The sequence below is a fragment of the Oncorhynchus kisutch genome, linkage group LG12, assembly GCF_002021735.2.
Source record: "Oncorhynchus kisutch isolate 150728-3 linkage group LG12, Okis_V2, whole genome shotgun sequence".
NCBI classification, from domain to species: Eukaryota; Metazoa; Chordata; class Actinopteri; order Salmoniformes; family Salmonidae; genus Oncorhynchus; species Oncorhynchus kisutch.
The window spans coordinates 28,744,930-28,772,465 of record NC_034185.2 but is presented as its reverse complement, the minus strand read 5'-3'; the positions used below and the strand labels follow the sequence as shown (position 1 = coordinate 28,772,465).

At 40.2% G+C, this 27,536-nt stretch overlaps 1 protein-coding gene across 2 annotated transcripts; it reads right to left on the bottom strand.

Moving 5' to 3' along the window:
• Positions 1–2,541: 2,541 nt before the first annotated feature.
• sgpp1a (sphingosine-1-phosphate phosphatase 1a) lies at positions 2,542–26,308 on the bottom strand. Of its 2 annotated transcripts, XM_031837342.1 has the most exons (4): positions 25,518–26,286; positions 25,182–25,399; positions 18,483–18,572; positions 2,542–6,445 (listed from the first exon to the last, which is right to left on the bottom strand). In XM_031837342.1, exons 2-4 carry the CDS (start codon positions 25,254–25,256, stop codon positions 5,894–5,896), a joined length of 717 nt encoding a protein of 238 aa, XP_031693202.1. In that variant the 5' UTR covers positions 25,257–25,399; positions 25,518–26,286; the 3' UTR covers positions 2,542–5,893. The 2 variants fall into 2 exon arrangements, with proteins under 2 accessions (XP_031693202.1, XP_020352279.1); XM_020496690.2 differs by having other exon boundaries at positions 25,182–26,308.
• Between the last annotated feature and the right edge of the window lie 1,228 nt (positions 26,309–27,536).

Sequence of the window (27,536 nt, the reverse complement as noted above, 5' to 3'; positions counted from 1 at the left end):
AGGCCTGATTGGTGGAGTGCTGCAGAGATGGTTGTCCTTCTGGAAAGTTTTCCCATCTCCACAGAAGAACTCTGGAGCTCTGCCAGAGTGACCATCGGGTTCTTGGTCACCTCCCAGACAAAGGCCCTACTCCCCCGAATGCTCAGTTTGGTTGGACAGCCAGCTCAAGGAAGAGTCTTGGTGGTTCTAAATGTATTCCATTTAAGAACGATGGAGACCACTGTGTTCTTGGGGACCTTCAATTCTGCAGAAATGTTTTGGTACCCTTTCCCAGATCTGTGCCTCGACACAATCTTGTCTCGGCGCTCTACGAACAATTCCTTCGACCTCATGGCTTGGTTTTTGCTCTGACATGCACTGTCAACTGGGGGACCATATATAGACAGGTGTATGCTTTTCCAAATCATGTCCAATCAATTGAATTTACCACAGGTGGACTACAATCAACTTGTAGAAACATCAAGGATGATCAATGGAAACAGGATGCACCTGAGTATCATAGCTAAGGGTCTGAATACTTATCTAAGGGATATGTTTATTTTTATAAATGTACTAAAATGTCTAAAAACCTGTTTTCACTTTGTCATTATGGGGTATTGTGTGTAGATTGATCAGGAAAAAAACATGTAATCCATTTTAGAATAAGGCAATAACATAACAAAATGTGGAAAAAGGGAAGGGGCCTGAATACTTTCCAAATGCACTGTGTGTGTGTGTGTGTATACACATTTTTACACACACATACATATACAGTTGAAGTCGGAAGTTTACATAAACTGAGTTTAAATGTATTTGGCTAAGGCGTTTCACAATTCCTGACATTTAATCCTAGTAAAAATTCCCCGTCTTAGGTCAGTTAGGATCACCACTTTATTTTAAGAATGTGAAATGTCAGAATAATAGTAGAGAGAATGATTTATTTCAGCTTGTATTTATTTCATCACATTCCCAGTTGGTCAGAAATTTACATACTCTTAATTAGTATTTGGTAGCATTGCCTTTAAATTGTTTAACTTGGGTCAAACGTTTCAGGTAGCCTTCCACAAGCTTCCCACAAAAAGTAGGGTGAATTTTGGCCCATTCCTCTTGACAGAGATGGTGTAACGGAGTCAGGTTTGTAGGCATCCTTGCTCGCACACGCCTTTTCAGTTCTGTCAACAAATGTTCTATAGGATTGAGGTCCAGGCTTTGTGATGGCTACTCCAATATCTTGACTTTGTTGTCCTTAAGCCATTTTTCCACAACTTTGGAAGTATGCTTGGGGTCACTGTCCATTTGGAAGAACCATTTGCGACCAAGCTTTAACTTCTTGACTGATGTCTTGAGATGTTGCTTCAATATATCCAAATAATTTTATTTTTTCATGATGCCATCTATTTTGTGAAGTGCACCAGTCCCTCTTGCAGCAAAGCACCCCCACGCTTCACGGTTGGGATGGTGTTCTTTGGCTTGCAAGCATCCCCCCCCTTTTTTTTTCATCCCCCTCCAAACAGAACGATGGTCATTATGGCCAAACAGTTCCATTTTTGTTTCATCAGACCAGAGGACATTTGTCAAAAAGTACTTCTTTGTCTCCATGTGCTGTTGCAAACCGTAGTCTGGCTTTTATATGGCGGTTTTGGAGGAGTGGCTTCTTCCTTGCTGAGCGGCCTTTCAGGTTATGTCGATATAGGATCCGTTTTTCTGTGGATATAGACATTTTTGTACCTGTTTCCTCCAGCATCTTCACAAGGTCCTTTGCTGTTGTTCTGGGATTGATTTGCACTTTTCGCAGCAAAGTACGTTAATCTCTAGCAGACAGAACGCGTCTCCTTCCTGAGCGGTATGACGGCTGCGTCATACTATTGTTTGTACAGATGAATGTGGTGCCTTCAGGCATTTGGAAATTGCTCCCAGGGATGAACCAGACTTGTGGAGGCCTACAATTGTTTTTCTGAGGTCTTGGCTGATTTCTTTTGGTTTTCCCATGATGTCAAGCAAAGAGGTACTGAGTTTGACGGTAGGCCTTGAAATATATCCACAGGTACACCTCCAATTAACTCAAATGATGTCAATCAGCCCATCAGAAGCTTCTAAAGCCATGAAATCGTTTTCTGGACATTTCCAAGCTGTTTAAAGGAACAGTCAACTTAGTGTATGTAAACCTCTGACCCACTGAGATTGTGATAGATTATTTAATTTATAAATCACTGTCTGTAAATAATTGCTGAAAAATTACTTATATCATGCACAAAGTAGATGTCCTAACCGACTTGCCAAAACTGTAGTTTAAGAAATTTGTGGATTGGTTGAAAAACGAGTTAATGACACCAACCTAAGTGTATGTAAACTTCCGACTTCAAATGTATGTTAGTTTATCTCCCGTTGTTATCGTGTCAAGTCAGTTTGATACCAGACAGTGTCGTCTAGGTGCTCTACTCCCAACTCCAATGAAAAATGTACCCATTAGGAACATTGAAAATTGCAAAGCTGGTAATTCATTGTAAGAATATTTCATTTTAAACATCAACATAATTAGAATTTAAAAAGTAATCTGACAACTTTATTTGACAACAATTTAATGAAAACAGATTATATTAACTCAATTGTGATTGTCTTGATTTAATTACACATTTTAGAGGTGGACAGTTCTGGGATATTTTAATTCATCCTCTTGATAAGAAATGCCCATACAGTATTAGATAAGTTGTTGTTAAATAATTACATGAATTGGAGATGTTAAAGTATGTACACATGAGTTTTCCATTCATAAAATGTGTAGGGTAACTTGCAACAGTAGATTTTGCATGGAAAACGAGGAAATCGTTTATTTCAGTTGTACGGAATGATTGTCAAATAGGTACATCTGCGCTTGGTCTGCTCAATGACCAGGTGTATACCACAAATAATACCCTGTCGAGAAAAAAATGAAACCATTTTGGGGGTCGAAAGCAGACTAACATCACACCGACCGAGCACGTAGCTCGACTTTAAGGGATCAGGAAATGTTGAAAGCATTTGAGATCCCTGTGCGGGTGATCTTAGTGTGAATTGATGGTTTAACGAGAGATCACCTTGTGGTAATATGGTGGCCAATATTGGTTGAATTTGGCCCTACAGATTTAAGCTTGTCACGTAAGAACAGACGAGAATTATCTTGCAATACTATTACGATAAAAATAAACATTTTCCCATACTGTGCTTTCACCAACTCACCAAATTGTTTCATGAAGTGGACAATTTATTGGATTTTCCTATTTGTCTTAATATAACCATAATAATAATATTTATTCGTAGACCACAAATCCTTAGATCAACGTCCTTACAGTTAACCTATGGAATGCACCTCCATTTGTCCAAAGGAGCAAAATGACATCTTGCTTGGAATACAGTTGTAAGCATGGTCTGTTGCTAACGTAGAGGTACGCACATTTAAAGGTTTTTAAATAATCTGTTGTGGATTTCATTGTAAGCTAAATGTACAATCAAATACGTGCAAAAGAATGTTTTATAAACGAGGTCCCTGATCTTTTGAGTTCCAATTTAGTACCACATTTGTATGTGGTACTAAAATCCTATACATGTCCAATGCTCTGCAGTGGTACTAAAATCCTATACATTTCCAATGCTCTGCATGTGACCGGAGTCTGGACGTTCAGATTGTTTTGCTCTCAACTGATTTTTTTGTGTCATTCTCAGTGTCAAGATAGGAACAAACATTGATCTTGGTTGCAAGCATGTCAGCCCGTCAGAGATATCGCAAAACTGTTACAGTAGTCTACATTATAAATAAGACCAAAGAGGTTTAGCTAAAGACATAACATAGAAAAAAAATCTACAAACGATAGAAAGGAACAGTGACACTAAATAATCAGTGTCTGTGTGCTATTTCAAAGGCAGGGTCAATGTGTATGTGCAATGTGGACAGTCAAAAAGGATTGAATATGAAATAAAAACATCTTATTAGGCCTTGTGTGTAAACACAGCCATTGTAATTACATCAGATTAATGCCCCAATAATCATGCCTTGAGATCACAGTGAGTATAATATCCTTCCACTTGCAAGTTGCAAATCTCACATATTTCTGAGAGGGAAAAAAACATCCAGGAGGGGCATGGTCTCTCTCAAATGGTAAGGTGACATTTTTGTGGTATGTTCCTATGAACAAAATTATATATTCAAGGGAAAATGACATCAAACTGCACTTGTAGGGGTTGGAATTGAGTCCAGTTTATTATTTCACGGGTAAATAATATTGATGTAGTGAGCAGGATAAGGGCCTATACGGAACAGAGGGGATATTTTGCCTCAAACCTGTTTCCACAATCAACTTTGTTCCCCTTAATTTTATAAAGATACACACATTTAAAAAAAAAAGTTGACCCAAATCTCATGGGCTCATATAACATGATCTTTGTTGTAGCACATGTGATATGTTAGAGATTTTCTTCATAAAACTACATACAAAAATGAGGGACGACATCTGAACGGGGAGCAGAATTGAACACAGGATCGTTTTGATCTGGCTTAAATGTTTTGAAAAAACTGGGGCCAGTATCTGTGTTTCTAATAAAGGGTCTTCTGTTGGGAGCAGAGCGTAATCAAGAGGAGTTGGATTTTGGCTGATATAAAACAAACACCTCCCAGCTAGCACGTTTGGTTCATTGGAAGTTGTGGGAACACACATTTTTGGTTTCCTATTGGTTCTGGGAATGAAGCCATACATTTCCTGACCGGTAAAACACAACATTTCTTAAACATTCTGAGAACAGAAGTGAACATTTTTGCCTGTTCCGAGAACATACATTTTTAGGTAGAAGAGGTTCTGAGAACATTTTACTACGATTCCCTGAAGGTTTTCCAGGAGGTTTTATTAACATTCTGATTTGAACTTAAATAACATTCTAAGAACATGTTTCAATAAGACTTGTAATAACACTGCTAGCTTAGTTTAACTCTGAGCACAGGAAGAACACATGGACATTAATTTGCGTAGGCATTAAATCATGCAAACACATGTATTTTTTGTGACATGGCGTCAATGAGATTCAAACCTATGATCTGTGTTTTCTATCCATTGAATTAGTCCACTACGCCACCAGGATGGAGCTAGCATGCAATGTTGTTTTTTTTACTCATACAACGCTGTTCATTTTAGTCTATTCAAACTGAACCCATTTCAAAGGAAACAAGCACTCATTAAGATCAGGTGTGGCCAATTAGAGGGCGTGACCAACACCTTGAACACACTTAAAAAAGATGCTGTTCACGCTGAGAACGGAATGTATTTTTTAAATAACATTCTAGAACAGTTTGAGAACATTGCTTTAAACAGAACCATGAGGAAACGTAATGCTGAAGTACTGAAATTCCTACAGAAGAACGTTCTTAACGTTCTCTGAAGTATTTGAGAACATACCCAATGTCAAACCAGTTGGAGAACGTTCCTAAAACCTTACTAAAATTTAAAATGTAACCATGTTTGAACTTTTGGGAAACTTTCTGTTATAGTAATGAAATATCTCAGAACATCAAGTTCCTTAAATGTGCAGAGAATGTTTCAAAGCCAAGCAACTATCATGCGCCATTCCCAGAAACTTGTGGGAAGGTTGTATGCAAAATAACCATGAGACAACCACACTCTCACCAAGCTCTAAGAAACATATGGTTCTCAGAACGTTATGTGCTAGCTGGGCTTACTTTTAACGGCACAGACTGACAATATGACAACTGGTGACAGAGATGAAAAAGACAACCCCTCCCAAAAAAGTTGGTGGACATGTTTAGAGTTGACATATGTTTTTTTGTCTCCCGGTCACCATAATATAATAGGCATGTGGCCATGTCTCTGCTGTACATATGTACTGTTTAAGCACAAGGGGTGGAGGCTGATTAGCAGATTATCGAGTCTGTTCAGGAGAGGTTCAGGTAGCTGAAGAGGAGGGGAACCAGACAGACGCAGCTGAAGCTCACAGTGCCATAGACGATGTAGCGGTAAGATAGCTCAACTTCCATGTGCTGCCGTGCCTGCCGTACATCACCAGCAGGCAGCCCAAACACCCGGCAGGCCAGCGGAATGGTGGCTGCTTTCATTGCAGCCCGGGTGGCAAGCAGGACGACCACCCCAAGCAGTAGGCGCAGCAGGGAGCGGGCCAATAGGGCAGCACTCAGGGGGGGCAGTGCCAGGGGCAGGGAGGAAAGTGGTGGGTCGGCCAGCAGGCCCAGCTGGTGGTTGAGGTGAGAGGCCAGGGCAGCCCCGGCCCCAGTGCCCAGAGCCTGCGCTGTGTCACCCCGTGAGGTGCTCCATGTGTCCAGGGTGAACGCCAGGAAGCCTAAGCCTACGTGCAGGATGACAATGACTAGTGGTGCATGGTGGCTCGTCAGGTAGAAACTGTCAATCTGGTCCAACGTTGATTGGAAGACGGCCAGGATCAGCAGGCTGTATAGAAAGCCAGTGATGACCTCCTGTAAAACAGAGATTGCAAAGGATATTAGGGTGCTTTGAAACCAAAATACATTAACACGCATGTCAACGCAGCAGTGTGGTGGGGAGAAACTATTGGGAAAAACGCAACTACATCTTCAATTAGTTGATGGATAACTTGTGGAAAAAAAGAAGGGAAGTGCTGCTAGAGTACACAATAGTAGGTCTATGTAATTAGAAGATGCTCTTTGGTAAAAGGGATAAATTGGTCATTAAAAAAAACAAGGAGGAGGGTCCCATGGTTGATGGATAGATTGGCATTTTTCTGAGGGATAAGAAACCCAACAACCTTGGAAGCAAAATTACTCTTAACACACACAGGATCTATAATTATTTCTCTACTACTATTAATCTGTGAATTAAAAAAAAAATCCATGTTCAAATGACATGACAACAAAATAGTTCAAACACCATTTTACTCTACTTTCTATTTGGTGAGAGATTACAAGACAAAAAAAAGACAGAGGCAATATATTTAAATAACGTCATTAGCCGTTCAATTGTCCCCGATCTTTCCCTCAAAGACATTAAGTCATCTGAAATACAATGATGGGATTTTAACCAGAAAATCAAGTTTGCAAACTTGCAATGATCCCAAAACCTGAATTCAGCTCTCTTAAGTAATCCACATCCTCTTCAGTCAACTTTGGACTGATTGATTGACTGACACACACTGAAAAATGGGCCCCTGGACGCTAGAGGGCCCCCGCAGACCATAGACAGATTGTTGTTGTTTTTCACCCTTAAGCAAACCTTTTGGCTCAAGGCCCCAATGTGGCCCACATTGGGATTTTGAAATTCAACAGAGGGCTGAACAATAAAAAAAAAAATCCATGTCAAAATCAATTTGCAGGCCAGAAAAAAGGCAGATTGTGGAAAATATATAAATCCATTGTAATTTATACCAGAGAGGAAGAGGCAAAGCTAGAGGTTTTACTCAGCCCAAAACCTGTTCACGAAAAATAGCCCATGAAGTGAGGAATTTTTGTATGGAGGTCAATGGGTGTCGAATTTGGACACTTTTCTTTCATTGCCAATGAGGCTTATTTGATCTAATAGAAGTTTCGTAATGGTTAGGTTGATACAAATGCACTGATATACACTGAGTGTACAAAATATGCTCTTTCCATGACATAGATTGACCAAGTGAATCCAGGTGAAAGCTGTGATCCCTTATTGATGTCACTTGTTAAATACAAAGAAGGATTTATATGCCTTGAGACATGGATTGTGTGTGCCATTCAGAGGGTGAATAGGCAACAACAACAAAATATTCAAGTGCCTTTGAACGGGGTATGGTAGTGCCAGGAACTGCAACGTTTTTCATGCTCAACAGTTTCCTGTGTGTATCAAGAATGGTCCAGACATCTGGGGGGGGGGGGGGGGGGGGGGGGGCACGTGGCATTTTGGAAACTTACCCAAAAACAACTTTATATCGGAGATAAATAGAGGAACCATCATGGATATAACCCGTTTTAGCATAGACACTGCCATTGAGGGCGGCCACCATTTGAAAGTAGTCAACTGGATGGTGATTTTGGGCGCAATCAGCCAATGAAGAAAAAAATTGACTACTTGAAAATGGAGATCGCATCTTTGACAGCAGAGCCTATAACGGCAAAGATACAAAGAGGTGTCCTCTATCTCTATGGCCTATTGTTCACACGTGTATCTGCAGTCTCATTGGTTAGAATGGTCCTTTTGATATAGTTCCATTGTTAGAGCGGTCACTTGAATATTTAGTAAATATAATAGACAATCCCCCTGGCCAATACAGAGTATTGGTGATGACCAGCGCTGTGATCTAGTGAGGAGAGGGCCTGTTCAGATATATCAACTTCTCACAGAACAACGATCATCCCCCTCGCTGCTTTATGAAAGAGAGTTATTGGGTGAAAATTAAGAATGGAGAGGAGATTAGGTGGTCATGGCTGGTGTTCTCCCATTCCTCAGATTCAGTGTAACGTGGACATAATGGCATGACATAAATGGCAATAAAGGCAAATTTAAAGGTTTTATAAAATTATTTCTATGCATTTGTTTTTCATACCGCCAGGCAGAGGTGGGACCAAGTCACTGTTATTCGAGTCAGAAGCAAGTCTCAAATCATAAGGCCCGAGTCTCAAGTCGAGTCCCATGTAGAACGGGTCGAGACTCGAGTCAGGTCCATGTCTTGCTTTGTAAGATCGAGTCGAGTCACAAGTTTTTCAAGTCAAGCAAAAAGCAAACAACATTCAATGTACGTGTTTAAGTAGCCTACAAATCTTATATGTTTATTGTGGCTAGCATACATCCCTTTTCATTATTTTGTCTACAACATATTTGAACTATGTAACAATTAACCCTACATACTTCTGGGAATTTGCCTATATGGATAGGGCAAAATTGACATGTTTCTTACAGAAGAAATATGAAAAGCATACGCATAATCAACACAACAGTCCATCTGACAAGACTGAATCCAAACATTACACTTGACTTTGTGCATTCTACATTGACATTTTCCCCAGAATTTGTTGATAACAAAATCTGTAAATACTCGATACGTTCTGTAACATAATAACAATACCTTCAAAATTCAACTAAATGCTGAGTCTCAAATAGCCACCTGTCCCTTTTAATAGCTCGGCAATGACACACATTTCAGCAAATAAACGCCCGTTTCAAATAAACGCTGGGTCAAAATGAATTGTTTACCAGATTACCATGAGTTACCATGAATTGTTTATGAGGTTAATGTTTGATTTGTTACATTCAGTAATGACTTAAAAAATTATGGCGTTCATCCATTTTCAATCACCAGTAAGAAACTTCTAGGCATTGGCTGCTAACAGCAACATTAACTGCTAGCTAACTGGCAAGTACAAAAACAGTACGAAAACGCAGTCTAATGAAAATAATTATTCGGTCAAGGAAAAGTTTTTTTTTTTTTTTTGGCAACTTAGACAAAATAAAGAAATGTATGAAAATACTGGAAGTGAATGCTGGAATTAAACAATTACCCTGCAAATTAGTAAAAGCTTTGTGCATTAAGGAAATAGATACCTGTCTCAAATAGTAGCCTGTCTCTAAAAAGCACCGGTTGTGTTCAATGATTTAAACAAATAAACGCCCAGGCTATTCATTTAAGTTTTATGGTACATGGAACATTTGGGGCATGTGCAACATCAGACAAAACAATGACATGGGTTTGAGTGAGAGGTCTAACTGGTGTCTCCAAGTAGCCACACACCTAACTCATTTCAATGCACTTTTATGACTCAAGGAAAAAGCTATTAGGTCAGGGCTCCAGACTAACATTTTCCCCTGGTGGAACTGCACATGATTTCGCTTATAGTCACGCAATATATATATATATATATATTATATATATATATATATATATATATATTTTTAGTATCTTATAAGTCCATTCACAGTGCTTTATAAAAAATTATCCGAGCCCTGAATGCTGATTGGCTGACAGCCTTGATATGACAAAACTTGTATATGTACTGTTCTAACTACGTTGGTAAACAGTTTATAATAGCAATAAGGCACCTGGAGGTTTGTGGTTGTTAGGTTTTAAATTACAGAGTAAAAACTAACAGACAACTATGAAAAGCTCAAACCATGTTTATTCACCAAATGTGTCAGACAGTTGAACAGACAAAAACATGTTCCCACCAGCACAAGTATTTATACCCCACTTTAGGTGAAGTCTCCTCCTCTTCTCTAAACATTACATCAGTATTGCTAGGCAGGAAAATAAGTGATGTGGGTAATAACAACTGTTCCCTCTCCCTTAATGTGACCTGACCTCGGCCAACCATTCCTTACTAATCCACAGCTCTCCACACTTATCAGTGACCACAACCATGTGATTGCTTTCCCCTTACTCAATAACAATCCAAGCCCTTGGCTGATATCCAACCTTAATTGACCCCACCATATACATTCATCCTACAGATAACCATTACCTTCTGGTGTAGAAACCAGACGGTGGCACTTCTCCTTTCCACAGGACACCTGATATCTAACAATACCATGTTCTGCATTCCCCTCTCTCCCTCCATACCATGAACAAGGATATTTCATTTGACAAGTTTAGAAGTCAGAACCCATCATGGTATATGGCCAATATACCACGGGTAAGGGCTGTATCCAGGCACTCCGCGTTGTGTCATGCAGGAGAAAAGCCCTTAGCCGTGGTATATGGGGCATACACCACACCCCCCCCCCCCTGGCCGTATTGCTTAAGTAGACTACTGAGATGTGATTCAAGAAATAAGTTGATTCATCATCCTTATGTTGTGATTTGAAATATTTGAATGTGCACCCTAATCCAGTGATTGTCATGCATTTTGGGTTGACAATTAGGCTATTGTTGTTATATTTTACTGTTAAAATAGGGTTCCAGAATTTTCTGATGAGCTTGCCTGCATGTGTATGTGCACCAAATAATTTCAGGCTATTTTATTGTATTTGTGGTAATTCACCAACTGAGTAAGTGGAAATTCAAAACACATTAGCTAGATTGCTAACTCTGCCAGTAGCCAGTAGCCATGTTAATCTAACAGTACATTTTTTATGTCCCAAAAAACATTGTCGTTGTAGCCTAGCACCCAATGAGGCCTATGCAATCGCAATGGCCAAAGTGCAAGTTGCATGCTCCGTATCTCAAAGCCATATCAAATATCTTGGTTGTAAAATAGTTGCTATTGAGCTCAAAATTGAGAGCTGAGAAATACAAATTATACCTACAGAAAGCTGATAACCTTCTTTATTCAACTATAACAACGGGATAGCTTTGTCTTCCCCAAAATAGGGTTTTAAAATGTTACACAATCAGAACACTATTTTCCCCAGAGCGTTTATTTCCCCCGGGAAAGGAGAGTGGCTCAACACAGTAGCAGACCCCAGCACAACAGGTAGCCTACGGGGGCACGCAGACACTTTCGTTAAAGGAATCATGAGGATAGTGTACTTCACTGTTTGACCAAATCATGGGTTTGGCCTCCTAAAAAATAGGGTGTTTTGAGTGAGGTGACCATGTAAATTGTGCAGCTCACACTGATGGGACTAATATTTTATTTACTCGCACAGCCAAGGCTTGAAGAATGGAGAATAGATCAGTGATACAAAATCTACATTTAATAAATGTTTTATTCAGGCTGTAACAAAATGAAACAAGGGTTGTGAATACTTTGAAGGCACTGTATACAAAGACCTGTCAATAGAAAAACTAAATGCAGCTAGTTCGGCATCTTTCCTGCTACAGTCTGGAGTGATAGTGTTAGCTGTGTAGTTGGCTAGCTGGGGGGGGGTCTACAGCAACAATTTTTGTTTGCCATAGCAACCTGCCCAATCGAACTAACGACCAGTGAACCTTAACTGGAAACAATACAATACAATGAAATGAACGACCAGATGGCTTGGGTAGCAACCTCAGGACTTTATCCGCATGGAAGGATGAAATAGTATGAATAAATTAAATCAAAATAATGTTAAATGGAAATATGTCAATCATTATTTCAATAAGTTGGTACCCCGGTGTATAAAAGTGATAACGCCCCAGAAGCCATGGTTTGGAGGATATATTGGCAAGGTTTGCCATCCCAAGACGAACACCCATGCCAATATATCCTCCAAACTACAGCTTCTCTGGCATTATCAATTAAATATACACATTATTAGCTTGTTGGAAAATGTCCTCGTCAACCGATTGACCATATAACCAGTTGGCAGCACCAATCTAAATAATCGGAGCAGAACATGAGAAATGTTCATGCAATGAAGTGCGAGTTAACAGAGATACAGTTGCGCTCTATCCATTTGTAGCAGTAAAATCAACCTACAGCCCGCCCATTTCTTTATAGACAGAAGAACTAGCCAATTGAGCATTGAGAGCAGGCACCACCTCATACTTGTTTGACAACAAGAGAAAGATGTGTGCTGGCAGCTGAACATTTATTTTTCGATCACGAATAATAATAATAATAATAATAATAAAAAATACGTGTATTATAATTGCACCCGGAAAATTCTCCATATCCATTATGATAATTGTTTTTTCCGAGATATCGGCAAACACATAATCACTTGACAATAATGAACTTCATGCTACAAAATAATTGGTGCATTTCCATTATACAAAATATTTTTGATTGAAAACTAAATGTTGGGGCAAAGGATTGCAAAAGAGGCACTACTACATGATTTAGGTTAGGCCTAGCCTCAGTAATTCAACTTAAACTTTTTATTGAGCATCTTATCAAGCTATAGAGATGTTCAGAAAAAGTTCAAGGTTCTTTACAGATAAGAGTAAACATTGTGCAAGAGCCATGTCATGATGTTGAATATGAAACAAAGTGTCAGGGTGGAAAAAAGGAAGAAAAAAAAAATGTCCCGGATAAGACATCCAACATGGTGAGGTTGGCCCTCAACTGAACTTTGCCCTTATTACCTTTGGAAAGACGTGTACACAGACACTTGAATGGGTTAAGCATGAACTCCACTGAACAATTTCAATGATAGGTGTGCACAAGGACTTTCATTTTTACCTCAGAAGTCAAAATGTCACAAGATGGACTGATTTGAAAAAAACTGATATCCTACTGACAAAGTGTTGAATGATCCACCTCACTGAAAAGACTCAAAATGCCCATCACTTATTTTAACCTTGGGTGCTAGGACCCCTAATGATGAAAAACAGAAGTGTTATAACATGTTTTAAAATGGTTGTGGTCAACCTAGGCCTACTTAAAATCATCTCTCTGCAGCTTTATAGACCACAACAAGCTGCAGGAGCAGAAGAGGTGTGTGAGAGTTCTCAAAACTAGCAACAGGCATGCAAGTTTGCTATCAACTGAGTCAGAAATCAGCATCAAGGTTTTATCCTGTTTTCCTACGCTCATGCCGCTTGTTAGATATTATACACATTATTAGCTTGCTGGCAAACATCCTCGCCAACTGATTAATCATATACCCAGTTGGCAGCACCAATCTAAATGATCTGAGCAAAACGTGCGAGTGGAACTTGTCGTGCAATAAAAAGCGAGTAAACTGAGATGAAGCTGAGCTCTGTCCAATCGAAGCATTAGGCTCAACCGACAGCCCGACCATTTCTTTACATACAGCAGAACTAGAAAATTGAGTCGTTTAGAGCATGAAGCACCAGACTTGTTTGAATGACATGAGAAAGACTGCAACAAAATTATTTGTGCATTTCCATTATACAACATTTGTTGTAGTGAGAAACTAAATGTTGGGGAAAGGGCTGGTGAAACAGAGGCCAAGATGAATCTACATAATTTATCTTGGATGGGGGCAGTATTGAGTAGCTTGGATGAATAAGGATGAATAAGGTGCCCAGAGTAAACTGCCTGCTACTCAGGCCCAGTTGCTAATACACTGCTCAAAAAATTAAAGGGAACACTAAAATAACACATCCTAGATCTGAATGAATGAAATATTCTTATTCAATACTTTTTTCTTTACATAGTTGAATGTGCTGACAACAAAATCACACAAATTATCAATGGAAATCAAATTTATCAACCCATGGAGGTCTGGATTTGGAGTCACACTCAAAATTTAAGTGGAAAACCACACTACAGGCTGATCCAACTTTGATGTAATGTCCTTAAAACAAGTCAAAATGAGGCTCAGTAGTGTGTGTGTGGCCTCCACGTGCCTGTATGACCTCCCTACAATGCCTGGGCATGCTCCTGATGAGGTGGCGGATGGTCTCCTGAGGGATCTCCTCCCAGACCTGGACTAAAGCATCCGCCAACTCCTGGACAGTCTGTGGTGCAACGTGGCGTTGGTGGATGGAGCGAGACATGATGTCCCAGATGTGCTCAATTGAGTTCAGGTCTGGAGAACGGGCGGGCCAGTCCATAGCATCAATGCCTTCCTCTTGCAGGAACTGCTGACACACTCCAGCCACATGAGGTCTAGCATTGTCTTGCATTAGGAGGAACCCAGGGCCAACCGCACCAGCATATGGTCTCACAAGGGGTCTGAGGATCTCATCTCGGTACTTAATGGCAGTTAGGCTACCTCTGGCGAGCACATGGAGGGCTGTGCGGCCCCCCAAAGAAATGCCACCCCACACCATGACTGACCTACCACCAAACCGGTCATGCTGGAGGATGTTGCAGGCAGCAGAACGTTCTCCACGGCGTCTCCAGACTGTCACATGTGCTCAGTGTGAACCTGCTTTCATCTGTGAAGAGCACAGGGCACCAAAGGCAAATTTGCCAATCTTGGTGTTCTCTGGCAAATGCCAAACGTCCTGCACGGTGTTGGGCTGTAAGCACAACCCCCACCTGTGGACGTCGGGCCCTCATACCACCCTCATGGAGTCCGTTTGAGCAGACACATGCACATTTGTGGCCTGCTGGAGGTCATTTTGCAGGGCTCTGGCAGTGCTCCTCCTGCTCCTCCTTGCACAAAGGCAGAGGTAGCGGTCCTGCTGCTGGGTTGTTGCCCTCCTACGGCCTCCTCTACATCTCCTGATGTACTGGCCTGTCTCCTGGTAGCGCCTCCATGCTCTGGACACTACGCTAACAGACACAGCAAACCTTCTTGCCACAGCTCACATTGATGTGCCATCCTGGATGAGCTGCACTACCTGAGACACTTGTGTGGGTTGTAGACTCCGTCTCATGCTACCACTAGAGTGAAAGCACTGCCAACATTCAAACGTGACCAGAACATCAACCAGGAAGCATAGGAACTGAGAAGTGGTCTGTGGTCACCACCTGCAGAACCACTCCTTTATTGGGGGTGTCTTGCTAATTGCCTATAATTTCCACCTGTTGTCTATTCCATTTGAACAACAGCATGTGAAATTTATTGTCAATCAGTGTTGCTTCCTAAGTGGACAGTTTGATTTCACAGAAGTGTGATTGACTTGGAGTTACATTGTGTTGTTTAAGTGTTCCCTTTATTTTTTTGAGCAATGTATATGCATAGTATTAGTAGATTTGGATAGAAAACACTGAAGTTTCTAAAACTGTTTGAATGATGTCTGAGTATAACAGAACTCCTTTGGCAGGCAAAAACCTGAGAAAAAATCCAACCAGGAAGTGGGAAATATGCGGTTTGTAGTTTTCCATGTCATTGGGGTCATAAGGCTTCCACTAGATGTCAACAGTCTTTAGAACCTTGTTTGAGGCTTCTACTGTGAAGGATGGGGGGAATGAGAGCTGATTGAGTCCGGGGTCTGGCAGAGTGCCATGAGCTGATCACGCGCGCTCACGTGAGAGTTAGCTGCGTTCTATTGCATTTCTACAGACAAAGGAATTCTCCGGATTAAACATTATTGAAGATTATGATAAAAACATCCTAAAGGCTGATTCTATACTTCGTCTGACATGTTTCTACGAACATGACTTTTCGTCTGAACTTTCGCCTGGACTTGCCCGCGCCTCGTGAGTTTGGATTGTGTACTAAACGCGCAAACAAAAAGGAGGTATTTGGACATAAATGATGGACTTTATCCAACAAAATCAAACATTTGTGGAACTGGGATTCCTGGGAGTGCATCCTGATGAAGATCAAAGGTATGTGAATATGTGTAATGGTATTTCTGACTTCCGTTGACTGCACAACATGGTGGATATCTGTATGGCTTGTTTTTGTGTCTTAGCGCCGTACTCAGATTATTGCATGTTGTGCTTTTTCGGTAAAGCTTTTTTGAAATCTGACACACTTCTCCTTAATGCAACCACTGTATCTAAAGTTCCATGCATAAAACTTGTATTTTCATCAACATTTATGATGAGTATTTCTGTAAATTGATGTGGCTCTCTTCAAAAATCGGCTGATTTTTTGGAAGCAAAACATTACTGAACGTAACACGCCAATGTAAACTGATATTTTTTGGATATAAATATGAACTTTATAGAACAAAACATAGGACTTTATTACACAATACATGTATGAGTGTCATATAATGAAGATCAAAGGTTTGTGATTCATTTTCTTTATTTCTGCTTTTTGTGACTCCTCTCTTTGGCTGGAAAAATGGCTGTGTTTTTCTGTGACTAGGTGCAGACCTAACAATCATTTCGTGTGCTTTCGTCGTAAAGCCTTTTTGAAATCAGACAGTGGTGGGATTAACAACAAGTTTGTCTTTAAAATGGTGTAATTTGGTGCCCGGCACTTTCACTGGCTGTCATATCAATCCCGTTAGCGGGATCTAAGCCATAAGATTAAGAAAAGCCTAGGAAATTCAACTTGAACTTTGATTGAGCATATTATTATGCTGTAGAGCAGGGGTAGGCAACTAGATCCCGCCATGGGCTGATTTTTGTCAGACCGGATGGTCGGGAGGCCGGAACATAATTATCATAATTTGTACTCTGTCATTTTCAAATACAATCATTTCATACCTTGATTACATTGGGACATGATCACATTTCTTTTTATTTGTGGGAATAATTGAACAGATTTCCTAAGTGAAAGTAAGTGTCTCCACTCTGAGGCACATCAATCTACAGGTTGAACATTGAGATTGTAGACTCGTAAATTGATAGCTGCAAAAAAAATTGGGCCTTAAACGGTTACTTACAGCTACCCCATAGAGAGAGCATTGCGGCTTTTGTAGTCGACTCGAGTTGCAACAGATTTCCACAACGATTTTCACGTTGCTACCAACCTTATTATAATGACAAAATGAAACATTTGTTCACAAAAAATATTGTTCGGACAGTGTTATTTAACACTGACAATTATAGTAATGAGTGGTTTTGGGTAGATTCTTTCTTTAAGTGTTAAACTAATAATGAGTGAAAAATCCATGCCTTCTGGGAATGCTTTAAGGTCTGGAAAGTCTGCCTATTTCAAGACATGGTATATGGGGGTGTAGTGACTCATCTTCACTCATCTTGAAAAAACAGATACTAAAAACTTGGAAAATCAATCAAATCGGCTATCATTAACAATGGAAAAATCAAATTATTTATTATTTAATATATTGAATGTGCGTGGGCTATGGAGAGAAACAAAATGGTGCCGTTTCAGGCCATGTGGCAGAAAGTGATGTGGGTTCTGGAGATGGGGGTATGTGCTAGTGGGTCTGGGCAGCTGTGATGTAGTTGATGTTTGTAGGATGTTGGTTGTGTATGTTTTGTATGGTTTATAGAAGACTAAAAATCGTACAACAAAATTATGCGACTCTGTAGAAGGACTTGCATTGATAATTGATAATATTGTCAACCATCAGACTCAATTTAATCTGGTTTTAAGGCTACATCTATTATTATATGTGTGAAATTAACTTTGATATAGTTTAGATGGGCCATTATCAGCTGGGCAGGCAACTGTTGGGTGAAGGTGGGATGGGGTGGGGGGGGGGTGACATGTCCTCCTAACACAAATTATGTTAGTGATAGACATTCTAACAACGTCAGTGTGTTAAATAGAGTAATTTAGGAAAAGTCAAAAGGGGCATGAATTTAAAAAGGCAGAGCTATAAAAAAAAAATCACATGACATCCAAAAGTTAAGTGTTAACTCCTGTAAACGTCCAACTATTGGAAAAGCGAGTCAGGTACAGGGCTTTTTTTTCTGAAGAGGCAGTGTATGTTTTGAGCCTGGCTTGAATTTGCACTGGAGAAAATGGACAGGATAGTCTACATTTCTGTCTGATTCTGTGTGGTGGTTATAATAAATAGTTATTTTATTAAGTGCTTTCATGCACCCAAAGCAGTACAACACATCACACATCACACCGTTTTCAAATCGCCCTGGTGTGTACAGAACATCTGTATTGGACAAGCAGGGGTGAAAGTAGATTGATTTTAACATGAAGATCCTATTTTAGAATAAGGTGTTTCAATGAAGGCATGGCAAGATGGAAACCACGAGGTGGAACTGTCGTGAAACGGAGCATGGATTCGGTTTGGATTGCAGGTTAAACCTTGAATGTCTTCAACAACAAATGTATAAACATTTCTTAAAATGCACGTTTTACCCCCTCATATTTCAAGAAAAGGTTCTTGTTTGGTCTAAAATACTATTGACTTACCAGGACAGAGTGCATGCCCATGTAGACTCTGCTTACACAGACGAGGAAACTCCAGCAGATGGCCAGACTCAAGCCAAACAGGAAAGGGTACTGTGAGCAAGAGCAACAAACGGGGAAAAAAAGGGGAGGGGGTTACTATTGTTCACATTCATGATTTAAAAACTTCAGCCTATACATATCATTAGCTGTGCTTAACAAGCTGAATAGCAATCAGTCACAGGTACAGTGTGTTCTATCTCAAGTGTGTAAAAAGCTATTCAATTACAGTCCTGGAGGGCCACAGCAATAGGCCTATTGGTTGTTCATTTGGCTAGGCTATTCATTAAAATCAGACTGATTCAGACCTGCGACCTGTCGTCACACGTGCTGACATAGACCAATCACGGGCTGGCAAGCTACGAGGCTTTCAGGCAGGATGAAAAGGACTATATCAACCATGATCCATGGTGAACCCAGAGCCATCAGCAGTATTGTGAGCTTCAAATTCTAATAATTCCCAGCTTCATGCTCCACTGGGAGTTTTACATAGTCATAGGAATACGTGGATGACATCAGCGCTATCTACTGGTTTTAATGTCTATGGTGAAACCAGATGGGAGAACTATCAGGCCAATCACGGAAAGTCATTTATTAACCTATGAGACTAACCACAAGGAAGAAAAGAAAACAAGTTGTACAATGCCTTCGAGGGTCAGGATTGAATAGCCCCATTGTCAAAAATGTACAGTAATGAGACTCTTCAAGTATCAGAATAGGCCTACCCAGATGTTTGATGGACAGATTAACAATGAACCGTGAATTTTAATGCCATAGACATTTTCCCAAGAGGTCTTTGCTTTTGTCTCCGTTCCCCTTCAAGAAAAACAGATTCTGAAATGAGTCATAAATATTTGAGTGATTTGGTATAGATTTATAGGCAGAGCCCCACTGTAATCCATAGAAAGATTATTTGGCAGAAGGATGGTAAGATGTTTGTAACGTTAAGATATTTATTGAGTCTGGTTAGGGACAGATCTAAATTTACTGGCATGGGGGCGATCCATAATAGGGGATGGTTGTCAAACCTCTTGGGGGCTTTGGGGAGGAACGAATTACCCTCCTTCAATACAGTGCATTCAGAAAGTATTCAGATCCAATGACTTTCTCCACATTTTGTTACGTTAATGCCTTATTCTTAAATTGATGAAATCGTTGAGAAATGTTTGCAAAACTAAATTTAAAAAATAAAGGATTCAATAAAGGATTCAGACCATTTTCTTTTTACTCAGTAACTTACTGCCTCAATTCTTCTTGGTTATGACGCTACAAGCTTGGCACACCTGTATTTGGGTAGTTTCTCCCATTCTTCTCTGCAGATCCTCTCAAGCTCTGTCAGGTTGGATGGGGAGCGTCGCTGCACAGCTTTTTTCAGGTCTCTCCAGAACTGTTCGAGACTTGTCCCGAAGCTACTCCTACGTTGTCTTGGCTGTGTGCTTAGGGTTGTTGTCCTGTCGGAAGGTGAACCTTAGCACCAGTCTGAGCGCTCTGGGGCAGGTTTTCGTCAAAGATCTTTCTGTACTTTGCGCCGTTCATCTTTGTCTCGATCCTGACTAATCTCCCAGTCTCTGCTGCTGAAAAACATCCCCACAGCATGATGCTGCCACCACCATAGGGATGGTGCCAGATTTCCTCCAGATGTGACGCTTGGCATTCAGGCCAAAGACTTCAATCTTGGTTTCATCAGACCAGAGAATCTTGTTTCTCATGGTCAGAGCCTTTTAGCAAACTCCAAATGGGCTATAATATGCTTTTTACTGGCCGGAGTGGTGTCACACCTTTTCTCAATCCCTAGCAAACATAGCTGATTAAACTAATTCCATTCTAAACTGAAGATTATGATTAGTTGATTATTGCAGTGTAAGCTGGGGCTGGGGGAAAAGTGACACCAATCAGGCCCCCAAGGACTGGAGTTGGCCATTCCGGGCCTAGATGATACTGAAACAGTCCTACAGTAAATCAGAATTCGAAGCAAATGTCTTGCTATATTTCGACCAAATAGGCTTAGCAAATTGCATCCATTTCTGTGCTCATTGGTCAACTAAACGGATAATATCGAACCATAAAAATGGAGAGGAGTAGAAGGCCTTATTCTGATGATTGCCAATGACAATGTCATGAGTGAAATGTCATGGTGGGGATAGGCTGTGACAGAAGCCTGGACATCCAATCACATGGACTAGGCTACAGTTCACCCAAAACTGCAGGGAGATGCTAACTTCTCGTCGCTGGATCAACACACTCTTTAAACCTGCTGAACTGAGTCTGTGGCTCAGTTACACAAGGGATAATGAAACAGCCTGTTCTCTCTCTTATCACACATGTTCAGTCGTATTGGTTCTGAGATTAGCCACTCTTACTTTTCCCATTAAGAGGGCATCACAACACATCTCTCCTGATATGACTGAACCAGTAAGATTGCTTGCTAGGATATGGGGGAGGGCTGTCGGGGCTAATGTACAAGCAGTGAGCATACAGCATTAAAAAGCAGGCTATTGTGCAATAGTAAGCAGCCACAAATGTTTCACTCTGTTTTCACTGGAAAATTAGCTCATTTGAGCAACCAACCTGAATGAAAGGAGGCAAGGATGTTGAGTTGGGCCTAAGCAATGTTTAAAAGGTGACAGGTTTCCCTATTTTGTTTACCTTTATACAACATCTAAGTACATCATGAAATGATCTGCAATAATACTTTGGTCAGAATAGATTTTGGATCATTGATATAACACTAAGAGGGGCATGATCAACTGTCAACATGCTCCTTTGGAATACTTGGAAAATTCCATAAATTGCAAATAAGAATTTGTTCTTAACTGACTTGCCCAGTTAAATAAAAACATTGGAAAAGGTTCAAAGTTGTGATTAAATTGTACAATTTCACACATCTCTGAGCTCCATGCATGGTATTGTAATGTTGAGACTACAATCAGAACCGTTTCATGTTTTCCATTTGATCCAGTCCAGAGGGAAGTAGTTTTCACTTGCTCTGCAGTCACAACTGTCGTCAGTCAGCCAGATTTTTGCTGCAGAATGAGAAGACGAACACTGTTTTCCATATAGTTAGCTAACTATAATAAATCCCTTGCAACGGCACTACTGTTTACAGTGATCTTTATTTATGTACAACACTCAAGTGGGGAGAGTATTGAGACAATAATTTTCAAAATCAATTTCACCGGGAGACCATGGATCTTCTTCTAGCTAGCTAGCTGTAAGCCACACTTGGGCTAGCTAACGTTTGCTAGCTAGGTACCCTCTACCTAACCTTGTGTTCACAATCGAGCCCCGCATCACCGTAGGACCCGAAGGAGAAGTCTGAGGCGCGGTTGGAATGGTTCATGCTGCGGGCGGTTAGACAGACAACTTTGGGATTGCCGAAAAAACATGTCCCGCAAATGTTAAATGTGCTGTGAATTGTTAGAATACCACATCACATGAATCCCTCTGTCATTCTGGCTGTTGTGTTCCTCTCCTCCCCCACCTCTAACTGGGGCTCACGTTACACAGCTGGTTTGCACTCTGTGAGCAAGGATCAGACAGATGGGTGTCTTGGTGGTGGACACACCCAAGAAACGCACATATCAAATCACACCCTCAAGCCAACTCCGAGTTGGCTTCTGTCATGGCATCCAGCATTTGAGGAGCAAGCTAAAAAAATACAAGGCCAAATAAGCAAGTGCAGTTCCCCTTTAATGACCGGTATACACCCACGCATTCTGTTGTTTGGGTACCCCCAAACCATTCCGACACAGAAAAGCTGATTTTTAATATCCTACGGGTAAGTGTACCCAGAGCCATATATTTAGAGAGTTAAGCCAACTTTTAGAATATTGTTCCAATTCTAAACATTCAGTTAAAAGCATTGTTTAAATTTTCCCCATGTAATGTTAATGAGGAGCTAACATGGCTGCCATAGAATTTGATAGTGTTATGTAAATGTATCATAAAGCTCATTCTAGACATTCAGTTTTTAAAAAATGAATAGGCAGTGGCTACGGAGTTTCGCCCCTCTGGAAACCTCTTTCTTAAATCGAAGCATACAGATCACATTATGGGCATGTTTTATTTGAGGCACATATTCATTTTTTTAATGTAGCTGAACATGTTTCTGAACAGCTGAAATAAAAAAATTATTCCGCAGCGATTTGAACGAACATTCCCAAAAATATACAGTTGAAGTCAGACGTTTAAAAAAAGCTAGCAAGCTCATGGAAGCAAACAATATTCTTTCCCAAAAACATAGCTAAACAGTATAATCCGTTTCAGTACCTATAGTTTGCTATCTAACTATCTATCTAATTTATAAGACAGTTCTTATTTGATAACGGTGGTCGGACCCACCTATGTAAAGCTAGCCACAATAAGGATTAACCACATTAGTGAAAAATGTCTGTTGTTGACAGTGAAGCAAAGGACTACAAATAGTGGAATTATGCCATAATTTTATAAATCATGCTAAACGAGGTTGGAAAGTTAAATAAATTCAACAAAAGACAATTTGACAAAAATTTGAAATCACACTTGATGTATTAGACTTTAGAATTGCATTGGGGGCACACTTATTTCACTGTACAGCCTTACCTATGGATTGTGGATGACGACATGGGGGTATCAGTCTACTCAATGACACCCAGAGAAGTTTAGCATCGTAGCTTTTATTGCGAGAATCTGAAACTACGGCATTCCATAAATGTTGAAGGCTACACCAGCGAACTATGGAAAGCTGTTTGGGTCTTTGTGTCAAAAAAGATACATGTCAAATAATTTAAAGCGTTCATTATTTTTTTGCGTAGTTATTTCACAGTGATTACACCATCACTCGTATTTCATAAGTAACAACGACTCATCGATATGTATGCTATGATGCTGGTAAAGTTGTCTTGCGCACCTACAGTGCTGGTCATAAAAAAAGCGCTAGCTAGCTCATGGAATGTTCTTCCCCAAAAACATAGCAAAACGACTTAATCTGTTTCAGTTGCTATAGTTAACTAGCTAACTATATAGCTAGGTGTCATCGTCTAAAATAACCCCAATTTATAAGACCGTTCTTATTTGATTAATGGTGGTCGGACACATCTATGTGAAGCTAGCCACAATAAGGATTAGCCGCAATAGTGGACTTTGAGGTTAGCCTTCAAAATAAAAGTACGTCTTTGACAGTGATGCAAATGAATACAAATAGTAGAATTATGCCATAACTGAATAACTCATGCTAAACGAGGTTGGAATGTAAAAGAAAAACATCAAGACAATAATTTGTTAATTTGACAAATCTGTTGAAATCACACTGGATGTATTATACTTTAGAATTTCATTGTGGGCATATTTATTTCATTGTACAGCCTTACCTATGGATTGTGGATCAATGGCATGGGGGATCAGTCTACTCAGCAACACCCAGAGAACATTAGCATCGTAGCTCTTATTGCAGGACTCTGAAACAACTGTGAATTGAGACACAGTTCTTGTCAACCTATGTGTATTGAACACTATTCCCGAGGAAAAACAATACTGTGTGGTTGTTTTGGAGTCTGATAATTTAGGAGGACGTTGGGAAAAGATATATTGGGTATTGAGTAGACTGATACCCCATTTCATTGATCTCCAATCCTTAGGTAAAGCTTTACAGTGCAATATGAATGTCAATACACAAAATAGGCTGACTGGGAAGGTGATTTCACATAAGAGCTACAACACTAATATCTGCGTAAACTTTTCAGTTGTGTTCTGTTGGCTGTCACAGAGTAGACTGATACCCCATTTCATTGCTTCACATTCCAACCTTGTTCAACATTACCTAGTCTAAATACGGCACGATTCCACCAATTGTAACTTTCTGCATCGCTTTCAACGATGTACTTTTATTTTGAAGATAACCCGCAAATTCCACTAGCAATGATTTAGCCGGAATCCTTGTTAAGAATAATGAAAATGACTGCAGTTTCTACTGGTCATTGTTTTCAGGCTGGTTGTATTGGTGCTGTCGAACAAATCATGCTTTATTACCAACGCGGTACAGTAAACACATCGTTGGTGGCCGGTGTTTGCAGACTTTTTTGTACAGCTTTGACAGTGCTACCGACAGTAGTGGTGGCGCTTGGATTGCACGTGCAAATGTATTACACACAACATTGTATAATAGAACTGCGTTATTTGACGTGTATCTTTTTTTGACACGCAAAGACCCAAACGTCCAGACAAAGGCGATGAAGGAAGGGGGCGTCGCCGCCGAGCACCCCGTAACAATTTTTCTTTAAATCATGCACATGCGCAGAAATATCCTTTTTTTTTTGCCTGGGCAAATTGGGATACATAAACGCTGTATCCCGTTGCCACTCCATTACAAAACGTAATTAAATTCTAAAGCCCTCATCCAGTAAATTTTTTTAATCATCACTTTATTTTATTTTTTTAAATCACTGTATTTTTCTATATAACATCATTTATTTCCCTGAGCCACTTAAATGCTCAGTCCGAATGTGTGGGCGTTGGGATACAATTTTGAATATAATTACGGTGCCTTTAGAATGAGGTGGATAAATGTTTCATGAGTTTAGTTCAACTGTCAATACCACATCAGAATCCCAAAAGACTAAATTGTTTGTAAACAAATCTTATAATTTCAAAATTGTGATCATAGGCTAGGTTTGATGCATAGCCTACCTGCCAGCGTCCATACGTGAGTAGGAAGAGCGAGAAAGGGATGGCGGTCCCGGACATGGCATGCGTTGATGGCATACTGTACTCCGAGTTGTAAAACACCTCCACTTTAACCACAGGCGGAGATGCTGGTCGCGTCCAGCGGACAATGTCTTTGGTAGATTGGCCGAGGAAAAGATTCCAAATCCAAACCACAAGGATTCGCCGGCTGACAAAAGCATCTACATTCCAAATTAGGAAGGGGAAGAAAACAATGAAGAACATCTCGTTACCAAGCTCGGACCCGAATGTGAAAAGGTAGAATAGGAACTTATTCTGAATAATAAACTCCTGGCCTACATCCCCAGTCAGTGAGTTCCTGCGAAGAGGTTTGACCCTTCCACTAGAGTCCCCATTCTCGCGGTCACTCTCAACAGCTTTGGACGACTTCCCAGTCAATCTACAGCCGCTACTTTGTCTGTTTCCCTCATGGGAAACCGTCTGTTGTTCGGGTGTCTCCCCTATCCCAGACACCAGAGCTGTTCCATGTTGCAGCTTGTTTGAACAGTCGTTATGTTGTTCTTCGGCAGTTACGCTTTTTCTTTGCAGAGGACCTTCGATTTGCTGTCCGCCAACATGTCCCTCGCCGTTTCCACTTTGGTCCTGGTGGCGTTTCACGCAGGCACCGTTAACAAAAAAATCATTTTCCCATTCTTTTCTGCTCAGTTTGACTGGGAATGAGCCTTGGACACCACAGAGCTTTTGAAATGATGCTACATGGTGCGGATCTTGCAAATACCCACAACACCGTACGAACAACGTTTTTAGATCTTTCGCCATAGTACGTCTGACACAAACTAGTTTAGCTAGCTAGCCGCCCTCCAAATCACATGCAAGATGGAGTCTCGTTCGCTACTGTAGGTAGCTTTCACAGACAAAATAGAGGAAATACGATACACTTCAGTTTAGTTGAAAAGTCGTTGGAATACAAAATTTGTAGCTAGATCGGAGGGGAGTCGGATGTAGGTAGGTAGCTACTTGTCACAAAATAATCCGGACCAGTTATGCCTGTGGCCGGCGCGTTTGAGAAACTCACCACCATAACGATTAGCAACAATAGTGGAATTTGCGGGTTGACTTCAAAATAAAAGTCCCTAATTGAAAGTGACGCAAAGGCATACAAATAGTGGAAGCATGGACGACTAGACAATGCTAAACAAGATTGGAATGTTGTTACATAATTAAAATACATTCAGTTCACCAAATCCACCTTCGTCACCTCGAATAAAATAACGAATTACTACCACGCAGGTCGGCTGATCCAGCAGCAGTACATTATCCCGAAAGCTCATTGATTACATGTTTACTTAGACCTTTTTTGGAAGTACATAAGGGCAGTAATGATGATAGATGCTCTACGAAACTCCATATTTTGGTGAGAACTGAACGTATTGACATTAACGTTTGGAGAGCTGGGTCTAGAGATTCCCAAAACACTTACTCAAAAAATAAAATTTAAAAAAACAAGTTCATAAGATATTGTTGAGGAATTGCACTTGAGGAATAGCAACTTTGCTTAACTATAACCATATTTGAGAAGTTCATAAGAAAATCATGAAATCTTAAGGTGTTGAGTAATTTCACATAAACTAAGATTGATTTTCTTACGAACTTCTCAAATATCTTCTTACAAACTGCTTAAATGGCGTCTTAAAATGAGTCGCTATGCAACGATTTAGTTAGCAATAGCAATCATGTTAGCATATTTCGTATTGAAATTAGTTCTAAAACATGTTGAGTTTCAAATAGTAAACTCTGAAACTTTCAGATGAAGTTTGAGTTAAACATTTAATTGCTTTCATTAGCGTATAAAACAAGGATTTAGTTATCGTGGAATTATGAAGAAAGTTAAGCAAAGTTGCTATTTCTCAAGTGCAAAATGTCGGAACTTTGTAAATATCTTCTTATGTGGCATTGACATTAGTGACGTGCTTGAAACCAATAAATAAGCCCATGTGATAGGATTTGGCCCTCTATATTAAAGTGTTGATATTTCCATTTTATTACAATCATTTTTTTGCTTTGTCTCGAGTATCTTTTTGTAGTTGGCTGCAAACTCTATACACACAAACTTTATTTTTCACACATTATAGCCACCAGACTTACGTTAGCTATATCAAAACCAAAAATGGATAACCAAGGGAAGCACAATAAAAAAAACTTAAGTAAACAAGAGCTTGAAGTGATGGAGGAAATAGCAGCCAGGAAACGGTTGCTGTTGGGGAAACTCGATAACTGCGGGGTCACTGCAAGACGAAAGAGAGAGGATGGGCGAGAGTGGCCGAGTCTGTCTCTGCCGTCGGGGGTATGGCAAGGGGC

Excerpts from the sequence above, each read along its gene's own strand:
- sgpp1a (XM_020496690.2), bottom strand. The coding sequence starts at position 25,997 with ATGGCGAAAGATCTAAAAACGTTGTTCGTACGGTGTTGTGGGTATTTG. Across the intron at positions 18,573-25,181 it reads TCACGTATGGACGCTGGCAG|TACCCTTTCCTGTTTGGCTT; the intron begins GTAGGCTATGCA and ends TCTTGCTCACAG. Across the intron at positions 6,446-18,482 it reads TGGGCATGCACTCTGTCCTG|GAGGTCATCACTGGCTTTCT; the intron begins GTAAGTCAATAG and ends TCTGTTTTACAG.